General features: G+C 46.1%; 1 protein-coding gene across 3 annotated transcripts; it reads right to left on the bottom strand.

Moving 5' to 3' along the window:
- Window positions 1-180: 180 nt before the first annotated feature.
- On the bottom strand, window positions 181-21,519 carry ap2b1 (adaptor related protein complex 2 subunit beta 1). 3 transcript variants are annotated; one of them, XM_079738681.1, is made up of 22 exons: window positions 21,387-21,519; window positions 18,359-18,413; window positions 17,762-17,867; window positions 17,419-17,554; window positions 17,007-17,252; window positions 16,296-16,486; window positions 15,339-15,560; window positions 14,640-14,760; window positions 14,113-14,208; window positions 13,841-13,956; window positions 13,371-13,536; window positions 11,977-12,075; window positions 11,279-11,538; window positions 10,187-10,379; window positions 8,992-9,033; window positions 8,384-8,530; window positions 6,791-6,936; window positions 6,553-6,682; window positions 5,877-5,961; window positions 5,292-5,378; window positions 2,672-2,826; window positions 181-2,014 (listed from the first exon to the last, which is right to left on the bottom strand). In XM_079738681.1, exons 2-22 carry the CDS (start codon window positions 18,393-18,395, stop codon window positions 1,940-1,942), a joined length of 2,856 nt encoding a protein of 951 aa, XP_079594807.1. In that variant the 5' UTR covers window positions 18,396-18,413; window positions 21,387-21,519; the 3' UTR covers window positions 181-1,939. The 3 variants fall into 3 exon arrangements, with proteins under 3 accessions (XP_079594807.1, XP_079594808.1, XP_079594809.1); XM_079738682.1 differs by having other exon boundaries at window positions 21,395-21,519; XM_079738683.1 differs by lacking the exon at window positions 8,992-9,033.

Genomic DNA, 21,519 nt, shown 5'->3' with positions numbered 1-21,519 from the left:
CCTTTTAATAAACTCCAACGGTAAAATGGATGAGTGCAAAGATACAGCGTCATCCCAGTAATGAATGAGCTTTCCTGACTTAAAGCTGCTGTTGGTACGATTTTAGAGTTGTAAAGAGAGACTTTTAAGACTTTTAAAACAACCAAACACCCCCTCCCTCTTTGCGCCCTCCCTCCCTGCGTTTCTCCACCATTAAAAAGTGTTATATTCACATACCTGTGATTGACAGACAAGATGGATTCCCGAACCAATCAGTGAAGAGATGCCCTGATTGGTAAGATATTAGTCAGGAGCAGTGTCAAAGCTAGATGACCTCATACCGAGGGTGGCATGCAGTCACCCAGAAATATATTTTTAGAGCATTTCACTCATTAATAGCTGACGGATGGCAATGGCATTTCTAACTAATTAAACTAAAATGATCGCTCTTAAATCTCACCTACAGCATCTTTAAATTAAGCAATCAAAGAGAAAAAAAAAACATCAAAACATTATTGAACTATGTTCATGTAATACTCGCACAGAACATAGTAGCAGTATATTGCAATTATGAAATTGAATCAGTGAAGTTTAACTGCAAATCAACCAAACAATATCAGTTTAACCGTTTAGTTTCCAACATGGCACATACATTTAAAAACTAATTTTAACATCAGCTTTTACTTTCAATCAAATTCAATTTAGGTTATCGGATGCTATATAGGAAAAGGGCAATGTCGCTCCTCATCAAGAAAATGCTATTGTATTTCTGCGTAAAAATCCTATATTGGATTGCTTTATAGCAATGTGTGTGAAGCAAACGGGGCATTTAATTATAACTCACTTGAATGATATACGGGTCTTTGCTTTTGGTAATGCTGCAGAAAGCAATTGCACAAGTAATAAAAACAACAACAATTACATTAATTGTTGAATTATTATCCTGAAAATTGGCAAAGAAATGAACATAATGCAGAGGTAGATGCAGGGCAAAAGGAGAATGGAAATGTAGTCATACAATTACAAAGCTGAACTACCACTGTTCAAAGATATGCTTTTACAGAGTTAGGGTTGTACTAGTGCAAAGGAAAATAAGAAGAAATTGGCACTTATCATAAAAAAATCACTATCTTATTTGATTTGGGGTGCTCTCCAATAACCAATGACAGAATGCTAGTTCTTAAAACACCATGGCAACCTGACACTTCCTTTCTCACTGTTGCATGTCAAGAGAACAACACTAAGAACTGAATATTAGGTATGGAATGCATGGGGGGGGGTCAGTCCATAGTAATCACTAAAAGTCACTTAAAATAAAAGGCAAAACAATCTTCACAGTACAAAAACACCAATGGCTTTGTGGAAAAAAGATAATAGATATATGGTTTTGCTACCAACAGGATTTCACTATAGATCACGGATTACAACATTTAAGACACCAAAGTTTAAGTTGGAATAGTGGCTACATTTTCACAAGGTCGGACTGAGCCGGGGTGCTTCCGCGCTGATGGGGGACAACTAGTAATTGCTCAAAACGAAAAGGAACGCCAACAGTGTGTGGGTACCCCCGATTGGTGGAGATACGAATATCCTTTCCCGAAGACACACCTATACATCGGTGCGTAGCAGAGGACTAGTGTGAGAGTGAAGATCTAATTGTTAATTTGGTTAGTCCTGGTGCAACGGGTTAATGTTTGTTGCAGAGGTTTTCTGCCAATAGACCCAGAGGATAATTAGCTGTTGGGACTCAAATGGTCCACCATTCCCTCCTCACGGTGTCCCCCGTGATGCAAGCATTTCACTGTGGTCCTGGTTTCCTTTCAGTTTGGCAATTACGTTTTTAGTGACGGCCAGAGGGGGAAGCGCTCTCTCTAGGGGTAAGGGGGTGTTGGGGTGGGCCTAGGAGCGGTGTGGAGTGTGTGTGTGTGTGTGTGGGGGGGGGGGGGTTAAAAGGTGGTCCTCAGTTCTTCAAGACGGAGTCGTAGACTTGGTAGACGTACTGGGTAACCTCAGGAGCCCTGCACTTCAAGGAGAGCTGTGGAAACCAGAAGGGACATGAGCATAAACATAGAGGAACAGAGGACACTCGCCTGCCAGGAGCATTAGCTTGAAACACGCTACGCTCATGCAGTTCCTGACCGACTTCAGTGCCAGCTGGAGGTCAACTCCATGGAGATCAGTGGTTTGTTAAAGAACCCATATCAGGCTTTTTTAGCGTTAATAATTGGATTTGGGGGTACAACTAGAATAGGGTTACATGATGCCTGTGTGTTAGGAATACCCCTTATTATTCTCACACTCATTTCTGCAAAAACAATTTCAGCATCTTTCAAAAACCTTCTGTTTTGTATCGGATCGCTTTAAGGCCCCCCTCCCGAGTTGCCCAGTCTGCTGTGATTGGTCAACACGCCCACTCTGTTGCGATTGGTGGAACGGTTTGCGTGTGTTTCCCACACTAGTCCCGCACTATTATGGAAGAATTTTTTTAGCGCAAGCAAGCTGTTTCACACACATATTGAGGGCCGTTCCCGTTGGGCACGAATACTCTGCCTTGCTCAGACTTAGATTTTTCTAGCTTAGCAGACGTAAAACATGTATACCAATGTCATGCAACAGTCTAAAGCAAAGGGAAAAGTCAAAAAGCATGATATGCCCCGTTTAAAAGCGAAAGCCTTTGGGGGAGTTCCCCTACCGTGTAGTTGGGGTTCCCGGGCTGGATGCGGAGCTCGGCCAGGATCCAGATGCCGTTGGTGAGCTTCAGGGACTGGTACAGCATATCCTGGCCCTCCACGTTCCTCTTGGCGATGGTGTAGATGTTGTTGCTCTGCAGTTTGCCCGACACTGTGTCTGCGAGACCACAGGGAGGATTCATTGGTTCACTGCTGTTTGACAGGGGATGATGGATCACAGCCCGCAGATCGGGGTGTGATCGCTGTGATTGGCTCACAAGGTGAGAGATGGTCATGATTACGGATTGGTTCAGAGATGTTTGAGTTTAAGTATTAGCTTAGAGAGGGTTAGGTGTAAGGTTAGAGATGGTGAAGTTTAGGGGTTACATTAGAGATGATTAGGTTTAGGGATTACATTAGAGACGGTGAAGTTTAGCTATTAGGTCAGAGATGGTTGAGCAGAGTGTGGGAGTGTGTGTGGATGATGGCTGGTTGAAGCCGCCTCACCTGGCCCAGTCTGATTGGGTCAATCTGATCTGGGGCTGGGTGAGGCTGCCCACCTGTTGCACATTGAGTGATCAGTGTGAAACAGGTTAAACCAGCCATCACCACCCTCAAGGTGCATCCACACAAAAAACGGGAGGCGCCGCGCAAATCCATAAAAAGTCAATTCCACATTTTTCCACAGGAAAACTGATTAATGGTGCGGAACGAAAACCCGGTTCGCTTGGATTTCACGTGATGCTTTGTTGTGATCAGCTTTCACTACCCCGGGATTAAACTTGTGTACTCATGAATCGGCTTTGCTTTTGGTGTGAACCGAGTCAGGGAGGGATCCCCTGTATGGCAGTGGATCACCCTTGTGTTCATTAACTGCAACTTCTACAATAAACCGAATATCAACATCCCCACCTGTGTCCTGTAGGAGCCCAGAAAAGTCACCTCGGTGGAGTGTGGCAAAGGACATTTAGGTATTAGGGTAAAAGGAGTTGGTTAAGTTTAGCTATAGGGATAGATATTGTTGTGCTGTTAGGTACCAAGTGAGAAATGGTTATGTTTAGGTACTAGGCTATAATGTATTAGGTTAGAGATGGTTTAGGTAGAAGGTTAGAGATTAAGTTAAGATATTGGGTTAGAGATTGTTTAGGTATAAGGTTGGAGATAGTTAAGTTAAGGTATTGGGTTAGAGATGGTTTAGGTATAAGGTTGGAGATGGTTAAGTTAAGGTATTGGGTCACAGATGGTAATGTTAAGTAAGCAGTGCGTCGGCAACCAATTACAGCACGATTCTGGGCAGAGTGTATCAGTTTAGGATTACGATCCATAATTACATCTCTTGCATGCAGAAAGATAATTGCCTCGTTATTTGGGTCTTTCTGTGCTACCCAGACCTTTGTGAGGGGGACATTACAGCTCTTGTTGGGAGTGGTAAATTAAATTCAGAACAAGACTCAGGTCCGGAGGATAACAACAAAACAACATCACCTTTCTGAATTGACATCCACCTGAAGAGGTCCAAACCAGGTAGACAGATACAGTTCAAAGGCTGCAACTAAACAGTAATTGCGTGTTTGTTTCATGACTAAATCACTGGGCATTGCGTTAACTTGCCGCCATGTGCTCCACATGGCGCGTCCCAAATCGTCTCTTTGAACATTGATAACAAGCAATAAGATAAGATAAGAATAATGTTGTGAAAGTGGAGAGTTGGCCCCAGAGTTCGCCGTTGAGGACGGAAGTTCAGCCCTCATTGAGTTGGGACAGAGACATTGATTACTAAGCTGCCGTTTCCCAGCCAAATCCAAAAGGTCTCCGCTACACACATTACTCGCCGCTCGAAGGCTCACGTGGAGCCGAGGGTTGGTCCGAGGGACGCATTGTGTCGTCATGGAGAATATTCATTACAAAACAAAGCTAGCCACGCCGCCTTGAAGGGGCCGGATGCAATGAGCCACATGTCCCATCTGTATCAACACATCCCTGGACCCCCACTTCATTTCAGGCTTCCAACGTTACGTGTACGACTATGCTAACCCACACACTGACTACGGGAGGGAAGAGGACCACTACTGCGGCTGGGTCCGACTAGCTGTTCCACCACACGCTACAGGGACAGGGTTGAGCTATTTGGAGAACCTGAGTGCGGCACATCCTTCGTGCTCTTATAACGTGGCGGCTTGTTGCTGCTCTACAGGTGGCCGGCAACTCCACTGCCAGCCAAGGGCAACGCACACCTGTAGGGTCTTAGAGCTCTCTGAAAGGAAAACATGAGGACGGGTGGTCTTTTGATTACGTCGAGGAAATGATGGGTCTTACATCTATCCATCAGGAAAAGTAAAAAGAATCGTGATAGCTCTGTCTTATTATAGATTTGTAGAAAGGTGGTGGTGTTGGGGGGCGGGGGGAGTCAATGTCAGCTGTATGATTTGACAATGTGATCAATGTGATCACAAAACAATGCTGAAATTGATTAGGATGAGCTGTGAAGGCCATATTCTGACAGTGTAGGAATATCTTCAACTTTTAACACCATCTTTTTTTTTAGCCCTAGGGATCATTTACCCTTGATAATATCCCAACACAGCCCGCGACATAATATAATAACGGACATTTTGGAAATGCAGGACACCGGTGAGCACATACCTGCATTAAGGTGGCATTCCTTAATCTGGTACTGCAGCTCATTCTCGTTGGGGATGTCCTTCCATGTGGCGAGGAACACCTGGCGCTCTGTGGAGAACAAGGTAACTCGCGCTCGCCATCACTCATCCCTGCTACGCCTGGCTCAACCCTACCCTTATCGCAGGTTCCTCTAGGATTGCCAGCTGCTGGAGCACAAATGGCTGTCCTTTGATCATTAATTCTGTGATTTCTTAGGAAGGCCATAACCATCCATCAGCTTTCAGTGGAATACGTGCTGAGGATAACTGTTCAGATTGATTGCTCCTCGCTCTGCCTGGGAGGATTTAGATTTCAGACCGGTCTCGGCTCATTTCTGACTGATCAGGAACTCTATTCCCTGATTGGTTCAGGGAATCCATCTTTCCTTTCAATCACAGGTGTGTGATTGCAGCACTGCAACAGCAGGCCAAGATGGGAATTTTTGGCTTATTAGAAAAATCTCACTGTCTTAAATCTTGGTGAATGCTACCTACAGCACCTCTAAGTCACACTCGGTGTAACATACAATCCCTGTTAAGGATAAGGGGTTGGGACTTCAACACATACCCATTTTTCCATCTTCCACAAAGAATATGTTGAGGGGGATGAGCCCGCTGAAGTAGAACACATCGATGTTGTTCTTCACGGCCACCTGTGTACACAGGAACCAAAGCAGCACTTAGACCTGGACTCCACACTATAAACGACACGCTTTAGTTTGACCGACCACGCGATGCCATTCCTGTGAATAGATGGAACACTGTTTGTATTGGACTGGCGTGCGTAGAGTTGTAGCGTCGTCTTTCCACATATTTTTTTTCCAATTTCTTCGCAACACTTGGTAAGCCTGAAGACGCAATGAGCTTGACTCCCTAATGACATGTCTCTGGAGTGAGTTTGATATGTTACTTGAAAGAGGGAACAAAACAAACAAAATGCATGAAATCCAAATAAATTCTGTTTTTCAGTAGGCTTCAAACTGAATGTTCCCGCGCATGATCTTTGACGTCATGACTCTGCGGAAGCCATATGGGTCCATGCTAATATATGCACTCTTAATAATGATCAAATATAATACAAAACAATAACTCAAAGTATGCAAACAAGACATTTGCTAAATATGGCTCTTACAGGAATGGATATATTTGAAAAAGGAAGAACCGCCACGCTAATGATTTTCTAATGCATGAGAGTATTTCCTCATCAGCGGTCCAGGCTCGGTTCTTTCTGAAGGTGTGGGTACCTGTAGGTTGTTGAGAGGGTCCATCTTCATGACCGGCCCGATGGTGTTGAGGGGCAGAGACACCTCGAGGGTCTGGCTGGGCATCAGGGGGGTGTGGATGGGCAGGGGGCTGGTGGGGATCATCCCGAAGCTACAAGCCACAACAAGCAATTACACAAAGCGGAAGCCACAACGCACAACATTCTCAAAGGCGGGCGTTTAAAGGCCCTGTGGACGGCCGGAGTGCGCGGTTGGCCACCTGTTCTTGTTGAACTGGATGGCGAAGTCAGACATGTGTTGCAGGGCCTTGTTGGTGAAGGTCATGTCCATGTACATGTGGCCCTGGCGCCGAGAGAACGTCCCGCAGATCTCCAGACCCTTGGCTTTGACGGCCGGGAGCCACACCTGGCACACAACATTTCATTTACATTTAGCAGACGTTTTCATCCAAAGCGACTTACAATAAGCACATTTGTCAGAAGAAGGTGAAACAACAATACGGCTGTCCGTAGAGTTAGGATGTTCAGAGAACCAAGTGTCAAACACAAAAAAATCACTGGGTTAGCCCACTTCCCGTGTTCAACAAAGATAGGATGAGATACTGCACAACAAAGTACTATAACTAAGTGCGGCATACAATAAGTGCATAGGAGGGGTGGGAGGGTGTGGCGATGCAAAGTCTAGATGAAGTCAGAACAAGTGAGTCTTGGGAGCGACTCTGCAGTCCGGCGGTGCATTTGGAAGATAATGTCGATTTTTCACAAGCCACATAATAGCCGTGTCGATTTTATGTGTGTATACATAAGAGTTTGAGATTTGAGATGAAGAATAATTATGCAAACAATCATCATTATTATTATTATGAGTATACATTTCTTGCATCAGATGAGTCCGTTTCCAATCCATTTCCCAACTATATGCGTGCAGCTACATTGGTTTCACAAGCTTCTCCCAGTGGAGCCTGTAAAGAAATGCATCCATCTGATTAACATGGGAGTAGATGTGTTTTTAATCCGCTCACATGTTAATCAAGGAGAGCAGAACAAGTAGAGACCAGTGGCCATTTGTGTTGAGCTCTATGTAGATTTTCAAACCGTGCATAGCACAACGCTACAGGGTTTTCTGTTTATAAATACCGGTTGTCCCGAGATGAACGAGCTTCGAGTCCACACCCTGTGAATTCCCAAGGTTTACCAAACAAGGTTCTAGACCATGCCCATTATAACCTGTCTAGTCCTTCGGAAACATGAGTGTATATTTGGTTCGTTTGTAACTCAAAGTGGAAGTTAAAGACCTGCAAATTACATTTGGAAAACCGGTTACCACTGCAAATTTCGTCTAAATGTCGGCCTGTTTAACTGCAGTGTACCGGCCTCGGGCAGCACGCGGCTAAGAGGGGCCTAGCATATCCCCAACCTGTCTGTTATTCCCGAGCAACTAAAATGTTCTTTATCATCATGTTATTTTACATGCACTATCTATCTCTGCCTTTTGCCCGCTTGTCGCCATGTCTCACTGACTCCCAACACGTTCTTACTAGGGTGACCAGAAAAACACATACTCACCTCACAGGAATTATTATACATCTGGAAACCTGAATACGCAAGTCTCTGATGGCATTTCTGAAAGTGCTTGAGTGTGTGTTCACCTAAGGTCAAAGGTTGGGTCCCCCTGGTGCAGCAGAGTACAGGTGAGGCCTGCTGCGTTCCACCGTTAACCTTGTATTTGGTATCGGTTCCCACCGCAGCTCGTGTCACCAGTTCAACAGCGGAAGGCGTCAACCCGTACGTTTCTATCTTAAGGAATACGCTAGCGCCATAGACGACCTGATGGTACTTTGGCCTCCACTCACGGATTTGGGAATGACGTAGCCACCGGTGGTGTTGGCCATGCCGGTGGAGAGCTCGAACAGGTCGTTGAGGCCACTGCTGAGGGCGGCGGGTGTGGGCGACGGGGCAAACGTGTTGGGCACCGAGGACGGGATGAAGTTCTGCCCCACCTGGGGGAGTAAATCACAACATCGGATTGATGGCCTTTGACCTCACTGGATTCGGTAAGCATGTCAGCCAGTCTAAGATTCTTTATTTTTTGCTCCAATTAATAGACAAAAGTAGTTTTATTTTATCTGTTTACTCAAATATAATTTATTGTCCAAGCACAATGAAAGGAGCAGGCAGTGTGAGCATGTCAGTGCTATTTGTATGTGTGTGTGTTTTAGGTGACACATAAAACTTTAACCTTGCACTTGAATGTCAGTGAAAGAGTGAAAGATTAGGAAGATGCAGTCAGCTTCTTACCCAGGCCAATACCGTAGACGAGTCCAACTGATCATGCATCAGAATTATGATTATTTATGTAAACCTTTAGCTAGCTAGCATTGTCAACTGACAAGAGCTGACTGAACTTATGCAAGGAAGCATGCAGACGGCCGGCTACAACACAACGGGCTTCAGAACTTACAGCAGGACTTCCCCCAACACCACCGCCCAGATCTCCCCCGAGCTAGAGCGAGAGAATAGAAGAGAGGAAACCCCAAGCATTACAAACACAGAGAGAGAGAGAGAGAGAGAGAGAGAGAGAGAGAGAGAGAGAGAGAGAGCGAGAGAGAGAGAGAGAGAGAGAGAGAGACACTTAGAGATATGTCTAGCCACAGAGACCAACAGATTAGCCCTTTGGGGGTTTTCTTCTTTTTAAAAAGAAAACATAAATTTTATCTTTGTGAAGGAAAAGAAAAAAAAATGAATGGTACCATCCTACAGATCCTAGTTTTACACGCTATATGTGTGTGCAGAAATAGGTGTTGCAGGATCGGTGTATAATTGTAGTCCCATATTAACAAGTACACACTGAATCAGGCTTTGGAGAGAAAGCATTGTGATTTTGGGTTTTGTTGGAATCACGCTTTTTTTGTGAGCTTATTTTTTTTTAGCCTTTTGGACATTTGTAAAACAGTCAACGGGAAAAAATGTTACTCTCCATACGCCAAATGTAAGCAATCAAGAAAAAGTATTTTAAATAGCACTAGTAAGAACCCTGTTATAATGTTACGTAGATAAATCAAATAGAACACTACTTTATTAGAGATAGATGGTGTGCCACAGTAGCTCACTTAATAGAGTACAAGGCAGTTCACTTTCCATTCAATGGAAACCTATTTGTCCGTCATGTATCCGGAAGCTTGGCGGATGTTCAGGGCTCACAGCCGTCAAGTTCCGTTCTCTGGCTTCAGAAAAACGGAATTCTCTCTCCAGAGGTCGTGTTGACAGTATTGCTGGTAAATGGCAACACATCCTCGCCTGTTTAATGGACAGCCTAGATTACCTACGGAATGCAACCACCCACACTTGGGGAAAGGTGTTGACGGAACAGGCTTCTCGCTCGCATCGTGGGCGAGGGGGAGAAGGTGGGACTCCTTTCAGTCACGCGTGTTAGTGTTGCGTGGCGGGAGAAAGGGAGTGAACTCCTAAAAGGGATATCCGCCTTCCACTTTTTACATTCATTTACACTTTTGTATTATTCTAAACCAACACATTTTATGACGTGAAAGTTTTGGATTTTTGGCGGGTGGCTTTTGGGGCTCCCTCATGAGTTTTGCATCAATGTAAAACAATCGCATCGTGCTACATGTTGTAATAAGCAGTATTCTGTCCCCCACCAGGCTGTCCAGCCCTCCTCCCAACAGGTCCACGGCCCCCATCTGCATGGAGGACACCTGGGGCACGTTGACGGGGGGCCCCAGGTCCAGGTTGAGCAGGTCCCCCAGCAGGTCCCCCTGGCTGGGGATCACGCTGGTCTGGTCCATGGCCGGGGCGGGCCCACTGCTCACCGGGCTCTCCCCAGTCTCCGTGCTGCGGACAAGGGGGGAGAGAACGATGAGAGACGGGCCATGAGAGTCATTCAACACGCTGGGACGTGTTTGCCACGCTGTTGGGGCGCGAAACCGTGCAGAGACGCCTACCGTGTCTGTCCGCAGAGTGGTCCTGGCGGACACCCACCCTCTGCCAGGACCACTCTGCGGGCAGACACGGTTTCCCAGCCCTTCTGTCTTCAGGCGTTCAATGGATTATGCTCTTCACTGGAAATCCTCCCCAGGGATACGTGACTTAAAGCGTCAGACACATGCCATGTAAAAGATAACCTGTTTTGTGATGTTGTAATGTATCACTGTTTAGGACCTCATTCAAAGCACAGTCAGCGTTAAGAAGGTGAAGCCGTCGCAGTCTCTTATTGGTCGAGGTGGGTTGCGGGTTCCAGCTGGCCCGTTCGTAGCCATTCACACCACAACATCTGCTCTGACCTGTTCCTAAGAGGAGAGCCAGGTCAGCTCCAGACCAGGGATGGTCAGCTCCTATTGGCTAAGCTCCCTCTCCCTGTTCAGCTCCAGAACAGGGACGGTGAGCTCCAATTGGCCAAGCTCCCTCTCCCTGTTCAGCTCCAGACCAGGGATGGTCAGCTCCTATTGGCTAAGCTCCCTATCCTGAAAGGCATTGTATCGTCCTCAAAGAACACAACCATGTTCACCAATAAGGGCCACACCACGTAGACACACAGTACGCAAGGAGTCACCATGAAACTCAACAGGAGACCCCTGAATACAGGCAGACACACCAAAAGGGAAGGATTCGGTGTTCAGAGGTGGCGGTCAGCGGGGCGGGGCTGGCCGCTGGCTCCCAGGTCATGTGACCCTACGGGTCAAAAGGGTTGGTGTGACGGGGCCAATGGTCGACCCTGGGCTGTGGCGTCTGACCTGCTGTGCTGGATGGGCAGGTGCTTGCGGTGGATGCCGTGGCTGCCCTCCACAAAGGCGTTGGGGGGCTTGTGGTAGACGGAGGCCAGCGAGCCGATGTGGCAGATGAGCTCGTCCAGCAGGGTGGGCTCGATGAGGTCCGTCTCCTCCGAGATCAGGGGCTTCTCGGAGAGCACCACCTCCTTGGCGGTGACCGGGTCGGTGGACAGCAGGCGCCAGTAGATGTAGCCCCTGTCGCGCAGGTCCGGGTTGTCAGAGTCCTGGGGACAAAGAATGACTTTATTAATTGTGTTTGGATAAAAAAAAAAGACTATACTTTTAATTGTTTTGTTTATCTTGTTATCTTTGCATTTTACATTTTGAGGTGTGGAAGGGTTAGGGGTAAAGAAAGAATGTCTGGTTGGAGTGAGTGATTGAGTGAGTGAGTGAGTGAGTGAGTGAGTGAGTGAGTGAGTGAGTGAGTGAGTGAGTGAGTGTGAGTGTGTGTGTGTGAGTCTATGTGTGTGAGAGTGTGAGTGTGTGTGTGTGTGTGTGAGTGTGAGTGAGTGTGAGTGTGAGTCTGTGTGTGTGAGAGTGTGTGAGTGAGTGAGTGAGTGAGTGAGACTGTGAGTGTGAGTGAGAGTGTGTGTGTGTGTGTGTGAGTGTGTGTGTGTCAGTGTGAGTGTGTGTGTGGGGGGGGGGGGGGGGGGGGGGCTCACCTGCGTGGCCAGGCTGAGGACCTGCTGGACCAGCTCCTGGGTCTCAGAGGGTTTCTTGAGGAACAGCTTGACGATGGCGGTCAGCAGAGTGAGCTGGACCTGAGGACGGAGGACGCAACATCCGTCAGCGATACACACTCTACGCCATCGCCCCAACGCCGTCCAGTGAGCCAACATTACCCTAACGGATGTGCTTTATTCTCCAGTGTTATATTGAGGTTACACCAAGGTCGCCAACGTAATGAAGATAGAATCAAAATGTAGTCCTATTACATTTACATCTAGGGCATTTAGCAGACGCTCTTATCCAAACTGACTTACAATAACTACATTTGTCAGAAGGAAGAGAAACAACAATACATTGCTGTTGGTACAGTAAGGACGTTCATAGAACCAAGTGCAAAGCACCAACAATCGCTAATTTAACCCGTTCCCTGTGTACAAAAAAGATAGCTTGGATAAGATGCTACACAATTAAGTACTATAACTAATTAAAACATACAATTGGTGAGTAAAATAACTCTAAAATACAAGAGTGAATTTCCAAATTCCTCTCAGTTTCCAAGGAATTGATCAAAATCTGTGTAACTGGAAACAAGGTCGTTCTGTCTCCGCCCGTTCCTGAGAATATACATACACGTGGTGCAACCTTGAAGCCTGTGTGTGCCTGCGCAAACAGGACGTACGTGGTCGTATCAAGTGGGGGATCTCTCGAACATCACTCCTACGTGCAAACAGGCTGAGCCAGTTGTGCCTTACATGTTAACAAATGCTGTTTTTTAATCTGGATACAATCTAAATTAAATGGGAAGAGGTCTGCACTTTAGTAAAACAAAACAACAACCCATGAAACAGGCGAGGTCTGTGCAAACAAATGAAGAAGAGGACTTTTACGATATGAGGAATGGAGCTTTAGTATGCTTATGGATAGGGACAGTACCGACGTCACACAGAGGGGGCAGTGCTGAGGTCCCATTAGGCTGGAAATAAGAACAGCTGGGAGCGCAGGCGAAGGTGAGACTCTGAGGTGAGACTCAGAGAAGAAGGACCTAACACGGAGGACGCACGGCTCCAATTTGCTACACTTGAAAGAACTTTGTTTTGTAAATACACGGCGGAGAGCTGAACGACCTGATCAAAGCGCGAGGGCTGGTCGCCTGGACCGACGGCACGCCCCACCGAGCCGAGGTACCGGTACGGCGTGTCTAAGAGAGCTGCTCGGATGGCACGACTGTGGTCCCGCGGTTGAGTACCTCACACCTAACCCCCTAGCTAGGTACGATGGCACTCACCCAGGGAAGTTCAGGCACATGCTTCAAGTTCAATGCAACGCGCAGGGAGGGACACTAGGACCCAGCAGGTGGGGGGGGGGGGGGGGGGGAGAGGGGTCGTACCTGCGTGCTCTCGTCGTGGAAGCCCTCCAGGAAGCTCTCCAGCAGCTCGTCGGCGTTGTCGATGCGCTCGGCGTACTCGCCCACGATCCAGATCATGGCGGCGCGTGCGTCGGGCTCGTCCAGGGAGTCCAGGTTCTCGCACAGCGTGGCGATGATGCTCTCATACCTGGGGGGGCACAGGGTGCGGGATTAGGGTCCCACGGTAAACACCGCCCCCCCCCGGCCCATACCACCAACATCTGACCATATAGGCCGCAATAGAATAAAAGGACTGGTTTAAATAATAAATGAATTGCTTGGCCAGTAAAGCATTTTTCACTATTGAAAAAAAAAGAGTGAAAATTTCAATATTGCAGGGAAAAAGTAAAAAAGTAAACGTTCGTTGTCATTATTTGGTGAGTACATTGAGATCATTCCCACGCGCCAAACAAAGGACAGGCTTCCCCTTGTATTCCCACAGTAGCACGTACTTGTTGGGATACTTGCGGAAGATGTCCCGAATGACCACGATGGCTTCCTGCACCACGTAGTTGACCTTGGTCTGGATGAGGTCCAACAGGGTGCTGACGCAGCGCTCCGCAGATTGCTGTGTGGGGGAGACAGCGTATGGCGTAAAGACGAACCCCGTCTCAGGGCAATGACTCGGGACTCGCACGTCGGAGAAAACAACACAGCAAGGCGCAGCCACCTCGAGTCCGACTTCATTTGTGCTTCCACATTGCAGCCGGCTTTCCGAGCTCACCTCAACTTTGATGGCGCAGCGTCCGATGGCCCGGACAGCCTTGCGAACAAAGTCCACATCGACCTCGGTAGCGTACTCCTTCAGCTCAGCCAGCACCTGGAGGCGGGTGTGTGGGAGTCACAACCAGCCAGTCAGGAATACCATGCTTTAATGTTTACTACCAACGAGTCTACTGAATTTCATAAGGTGCAAAATGAAAGTCCATTCTTTCAGCCCTCTTATCGGTTCATGCTTATCTGTAAACATGTAAAACATGCCCATCCTTTTTTGTATTACAATTTAATGACATTTTATTCATATTTAATAATAATAAATCATGCTTTTCCCTTATTTATCTGTGCACATCCAAGGTCCTCGACATCTTAGGTAAGTGAAAGAGATGAGTCACATCCATTCGTCATCAATTCATTATTACTAACTCTGTGGGGGTCACCCACGCTCTTTCAATCATCTTCCAATCATCCTTCACTGTCAAACGGCATAGCTAGGCCATTCCATTCAGTATTGTCATAACTTGAGTAGTGTACCTGGGCTATGTTGGCCTGGGAGGCCAAGCGAATCATGATATCCAGTTTCTCCAGCTTCACATAGATGGGGTCGTTGTATTTCACAAAGAACACCTTGATCTCCTGCTTCAAGATCTCAGGCCTGATGGGAAACCACACCACACATTGGACTCGCGCCAGTGGATGCTTCTTTATTTGAACCAATGATGCTTTTTCACCTATCATTCATTTTGATCGAGCTATGGATACTTGGAAATCTTTCAGACAACCCAAGTGCTTGAAAATATATAATTATATAATAATAAGAAATACCTAATGGGGTTAAAGAAAATAAAGATGGATGGACCAATCTTAAGGCCTAGCACCATGAGATCTCACCATCACTGGCTTACCATTACCTCCATGACTGGCCACCAGTCATGGTAGTAATGGTCATTCCACTTAACAATAAGTGGAATGTTATAAATGAATATGTTTCATTATTAATACTTTCCTCCTATTTCGACTTTTTCTGTTGATGGATTAATTGTATAATAATTAAACCTCGTCGAGATTTACGGCTCTACAAGCCCATATGACATACATGTATGACATACAGGACATACAGTCCTTCCTTCCAGTCCGTCCGTCCTTGAATCAGCTCTTAAACAACAGCGATCCTGCATCGCGATTCGCCCGCAGAATCGGTCAAAAATAAATCAATAGAAAGTGCAGTCTGACCTTTTCTGGACGATGAGGTTGATGTTCCTGAGGGCCACGTACTGGACCTCTGGCTCCCCGGACAGCAGGGTGACAAGGGGGGGGGAGAGCTTCTTCAGCAGGGTGTTGTAGTAGTCCGACTCCTTGGGCAAGAGCTCCAGGAACTTCATCAGCACCTTGACGGCGGACAGCACCACCGCCGAGTTGGCGTGGGACAGCCGGGGCGTAACGCGCTCACAGATGCTTGGGGAGGAGCAGAAAAGAAGGTTGCTTTAGGTCGCGGAGGATGGTCGGTTACCGCGGCAACAGCCACCACAGTGGAGGTGGAAGACATATGTTATTGATGATCTTGCCGCATGTCTTCCAGTCTGATGAACCGATGTTGATTCCCCACAAATACAGATGGCTTTTTGCTCTCGAGTCTTGACCTTCCTATTTCTCTTTGAGGTTTGGAAGACGGGGACAACACACGTTGCACTGCTTTCTTAAACTTTTCTATTCTTCACCTGCTACAAATTATCTTAGCAATTCCGCCTGTAGCAACGCTTCTTTAATCAACTATTTTCTTCAGCTGTAATGTTATTGTTCATGACAGTCTATAAACATCCTCCATTCTTCCATTGTAACATAATGCCTTAGTCTTCATCGATCTTTGTACATGTGGAAGTAATGGAGAGCAGCCCGTGGGGAGCCACTCCCATGATTGGTCGACGCGTTTCATTATTCCAATGGAAGTCTCAATACCACTCGGATGATCGGCCTGTGTCCAAGCACATTGGGCACTTGTAACCAAAACTATCTAACCACCACCTTCTCTGATCCTATCTGGGAAAGATCTCTACCTCTAGAGAGAGGACACTACAAAGAAGGAAAAGATCTCATATCTGACCAGAGACATAAGAAGGATCTCTGAGTCATGGATCCTGGTGCCAACAATCATAAACATTGATATCACACCCGGAGCTCCCTTGCATCTACCTCTGGGCCTCTCGCTCATCCTTAGGGTTGTAGTTGGACAGGCAGTCCAGGATGAAGATCTGGCCCCACTCGGTGCACTCGTTGAGGGCCGTAAGCAGCTTGTTGATGTTCTGCGGGTTCAGGTCCAGCAGGTTGCTGTTGGGATGGGACTCGCTGATCTCCGACAGAGCCGCCACCGCATTGGCCACGACCTAAGGGTTTCATATCGCCGACATGGATGATCTGATGCCGTGCTTGCAGCAATGCTACAGGGACGCATCGCAGCTCAGGTAAAGCTATATCATTGAGAAGGTGTGAAAAGTATCAATAACTGCTGATCACCCGCTGTTTAAATGATGCACTCCTCTATCTCACGCCTAAGGCCGGAGATATACCTGCTTTTTAACCAGACATTCGCGTGGACAACCTGCTGCATCTTTAACAGAGAGTTGATGCACTACGATGCATATCCCACTAGCTCTTCAACAGCAACAAGCTTCTGTCTTCACACGACGATGTGACTTCTTCAGTGCAATTTCACGTTGTCGCGGTATAACAGAGTTTGGGTTGTACAGGTCTGTCATTGTTTTGGCCAAACAGAACAGAACATAGTTCATACAAACTCACTATCGGCAACTACACTATAGCACCCTTTATAGTGTAGGATGGCACCATTAATGAGCTTCCACTAAGACGACAGTGTGGGGGACAGTGTCAAGTGTGAGGCCGCACCATGGGGTTGGAGTCGGCGATGAGGTCCCTCAGGGAGTCCAGGAAGCCCTGGTCCTCCACCATCTGGGCGTTGATGTCGTGGAGCTTGGCCACGCACACCGCCGCTGTCTTCCTAACGTAGGGGTCCTCGTCCTTCAGACACTTCCTCAGCGGCTCGCACAGATACTCTGTGATCTTGTCCACTCGGATGCAGCCCATGGTGCGCACGGCCAGGGCGCGGATCAGAGGGTTAGGGTCCTCGCAGTCCTACCAGGGACATGGGGGAGGGACGTCAAGAGGGCTGGGGTACAATTTATCAGCTGCAATATCACTGATTTCTGCCATTGACAGTTTCATCTTCCTAGACCTTAGGTTAGAGAAAGAGGCCGTCCATCAGACTCTGACTGACGGGGGACCTCGTGAGAGGGCTTGCCTTTACGAAGCTGTTGACGGCCATGATGGCCATGTCGGGCTGGCTCTTGGCGTAGTTCATCAGGTAGAGGTACACCAGCTTCTTCAGCTCCAGGTTGTCCGTCTGCATGCAGTTCACCACGTCTGGAAACAAGGAGCTGATGGGAGATAAAAGATGAGAAACCCATTTGAAGTAAACAAGGCAAGAACAAAAACACAAATGTTCATCGTGCAAGCAAGAATTCGCTGTTATGTTCAGTAACATGTTTTATGTTCTTATGAGGAATTGAAATCTCTTAATATGCTAACTCCTATAGATTATCGAAAAATGTATATCCAGAGTTTTTAAATGTCTTTTTTTGTACCTGACATCCTTCCCCACCGTCATGGCAGCAATGACCTTCTTGACTGCCTCCTTTCTCTTCTCCTTTTTCTCATTGTTCAACTCCGCCTTCAGCTCGAAGATCTCACCTATCAAGCAAGCCCATATCCAACGTTAAAGGAAAGCCAAACCCTAAAACATCTTATTTTGGATGCCGAGTAATGTCGCGGGTCACATGGTACTGATACGGATTGATCCGAGTCCAATTCTCGACCTACTGCTCAACTGTTTTGGGTCACCAGGTAACTTGAATCAAACCTGATTCACTTGACTACACAAGCCCCGATAATGATTTTCATGCTGGAAAAAGGTTTCTCCCAGAAGTGTGCAAAGCAAAGGTTTTATCTTGATAGTGGGTAGGACCAACTGAAACAGGGGGTTTGATTTCCCTTTAACAGTATTATAGATTATTGAGGTTTTTCATACAGAAATGCATTTCATACAGAAATGCAGTCAGCAAAATGTGATTAACTCATCATAAAAAGGACACACCATCAGATATTAACATCCAATACAAATGATATAGTACAGGTCTATATAAAATAATTCCAGTGAGATAGAAATAAAGTTTATCATTTACCTTTTTTGTTGGTGGTAAAATATTTGGAGTCTGTCATGACTATGGTCTTTCAAGTCTGTGAATGACAAAAACAGAGGAAGGTGGAAGAGAAGAGAAGATTTAGACAAAAATGACAACACAGTATTGGACTGATATAGAACAAATATAGTGACAGTTGCTGTCCTGTTCAAGAAGACCTTTAAAAGGAAGATCTCCCAATGTTTGTTTGTGAGACTTATAACTAAATACATCATCATGGATCATGCTCATCTCCAGTTTAGCATCGAGCAGAGACCAGGATAATATCTTTGGACGGATTGCCACGTTTAATGCTAACAAAACGCAAGGACATTCCACACCAGAATAGATGTGGTATGGGACAATAGGGAGATTGGAGAGATCTGATGAACCTATAAAAAAAATGAAAGCTTGATTTCAGCAATCTTTCAAAAATGTCTAAGTACAGAACTTTTGTTTGATCCATTGCATATCACCCTATTCAAACATTTCCAGTCAGAAAATACACATTTGGTAATAAGGCGATCTTAAGCGGGGGGCATATGTTGCAAGCAGCCCTCGGTCAAGTGGTGACGGCGAATCTTAAAATGTGGAAGCTATGGCTCCATTGTTGGTGTAGCGTGCCACAGACTAGAAAACCTTTTTCTTTCGTCACAGATTTTCATTTTATAAGGATGCAATCACACAAGAATACCCCCTCCTTTCCCTCCTAAGAATACACACTCAAGAAGTCAAAAGTGAAACAGGAAAGCAAATATATATAATTATAATACAATTGAATGAAAAGCTCTTATGTCAATAAAATGTTAAATTGTGAAGAAAGAAAATAGTTCACATAATTTTGTATCAATGCTTTAAAGTGTATTTTGTTTTCATTTTTTCAAAACGTAGAGGAAGAGCAGTAGCTCTGTGAGGTCGAGGGTAGGGCTGGGCGATTTTTTGATCGCGATTTCAATTTTAGCGTCAAACGATCAGAAAATTACCATAATCAAGTTTTTCGATTTCACAATTCTTTTTTTTTTTTTTTTTTAATGATTTATAGAAAAGGCAGAACAGCTGGACACATATCTGTCTATCATTTTAGATTGGAACATTTTCTTTTTGACCATTTTGTGTATTTTTTTAAGGCGAAATTTCAAAGTTCTCAGTTACAAAGTTTTTTTGGGGAGAGACATGGTGAATAAATACAAAATGTTTTCAAAATCAAAAATAATCATTTGAATAATCGTGATTTCAATATTGACCAAAATAATCGTGATAATGATTTTTCCTATAATCGAGCAGCCCTAGTCGAGGGAGTCACTGGCGGGGGATCGAAGGGAAGCGTCATCAGGGAGAACGGCTACCCCATCTCCACCAGTAAGGAGCATTCAACGGTTACCCTGCTTTTCAACCTGATATTTGGTAACGGGAGAGCCAAGACTTCATCCTCCCGCTGAAGTCTTGCAGGATAGCCGGCTGCGGTAGCGGCCGCCATTCAACTGCGAGCGGCACTCTACCACCCTTCACAGCTGAGAGGCCACAGTTTGCCACCGCCTCATCAGTGTGGAACTTTCCTACTAAATTGATCGTTAAGGTTTGCCAGAGGAAGGGGGTGAGGAAATCCACAACGACATGGTCAATCCTCAGAATGACAAGACTGGTTGAGCTTTTTAAGATCCATTGACACCTAACCACAACAGCGGGTAGACAACCAGGTCATCTACCTGCTGGTCCTCTGAGAGCATTGGTTGGCAGGGCAGCAGAGCACTGGGTGCATACCAGCTGCGCTCAGGCCCTGTGAGGTTTCTGGTTTTGTGTACCGGGTCAGGGGACGGGTAATGGCATTGCTGTTAATTGCTGTTCTCACTGTTGACTTTTGCACAACCAATTTCAGCGTCTTTCAAACACGTTGTTTTGTATCATGTCCTTTTAAGGCCCCCCTCCCGAGTAGTTGTAAACATGGAGGATAGCCGGGAGGCGCAACTTCTGCAATTCAGCTCCTTCCACTGCACGGTCTGACGTCACACTGTTACGGAAGTAAAGCACGCACTCGAGGGGCGTTTTCGGTGGGCGCGAATGCTCCGCCTGGCTCGGACATTGTTATTGTTAGCTACATTAGCCTCTTTAGCAAACCAGATCCAAAACAAACAACACAACTTTACATTATATTGCACAGCAAGATGCAATGTAATCAATCGGTAAGAGCATTTAAAATAGAGATTAAAACGACCAACGTGGCCCAAATATAAAGAAAATACATCTCGTTATGGATGCAGCCATCTTCGTTTGTCGAGTTACTCTCGCTGAACTCGGTGGACTCAGAATCCCAGGTGGATGCGATCAAAAGGGGGCGTGCCTCGGTGAAATGTAGCAAAGCTGGGAGATCTCCCACTTTGACACTTGTGCGGGCGGGGCATGATGCATCTCGCACACATACGTAAAACATACATACGTCATGTAACAGGGAAAAGTCGAAAAAGCATGACATTGCCCCTTTAATTAGGTCCCATCGCCATTACCGTAATACCGGTGACAGCTGCGCACAACGTAACAGCGGGAGCGCGCCGCTACCTGTACTGCGTTTTGGCCGACACTCAGCTCGTACACTTCTTACCATCAATCCCTTCCTTTTAACAGACAGCCCCAGCCATGTGCACACGGTGCAAGATAAACACAAGGTTGACAGAACGACAGCTCACACAATGTATATCTTTAACCCCACAGACGGCTTGATATCATGCTCTTTTACTTAGCTTACATTAGCAGATATTAGCATGCAGTGTTTATTGCATGCTAAGTCAATGCTAACACGACTGATAATACCACACATCGGGAGGAAACGCACTTCGTGCTGCCCTCATGTTGGTTTAGTGTCAGAACGAAAACAATCGATTATAATGAAAACACCAATTGGGTTAGAGGTCCATCTATCGATCATCGGCAGCCAGAACTGTGATCCCAGAAGGCTTTATATCAAGCTATCGTTAGATATCTGGACAGTAGCTTAATCTAAACAAAACAACGCGGATTTATAAAACATGAACGATACCTGCTTACGTGTAATGCAAAGGCTTAATTTCCAAAGTAGATGATCCTGAAACACCTAGGCCGTGAAATGTAGGAAGTAAAATGTTGACTGAAATGAGCGCTGGAGGAAGATGGAGAACGGAATTCAAGGTCTT

This window comes from Pollachius pollachius, assembly GCF_949987615.1.
Source record: "Pollachius pollachius genome assembly, chromosome: 6".
In the NCBI taxonomy this organism is placed as follows: domain Eukaryota; kingdom Metazoa; phylum Chordata; class Actinopteri; order Gadiformes; family Gadidae; genus Pollachius; species Pollachius pollachius.
Note: the sequence above shows the minus strand (reverse complement) of the source record. Positions and strands in the feature narration are given on the sequence as shown.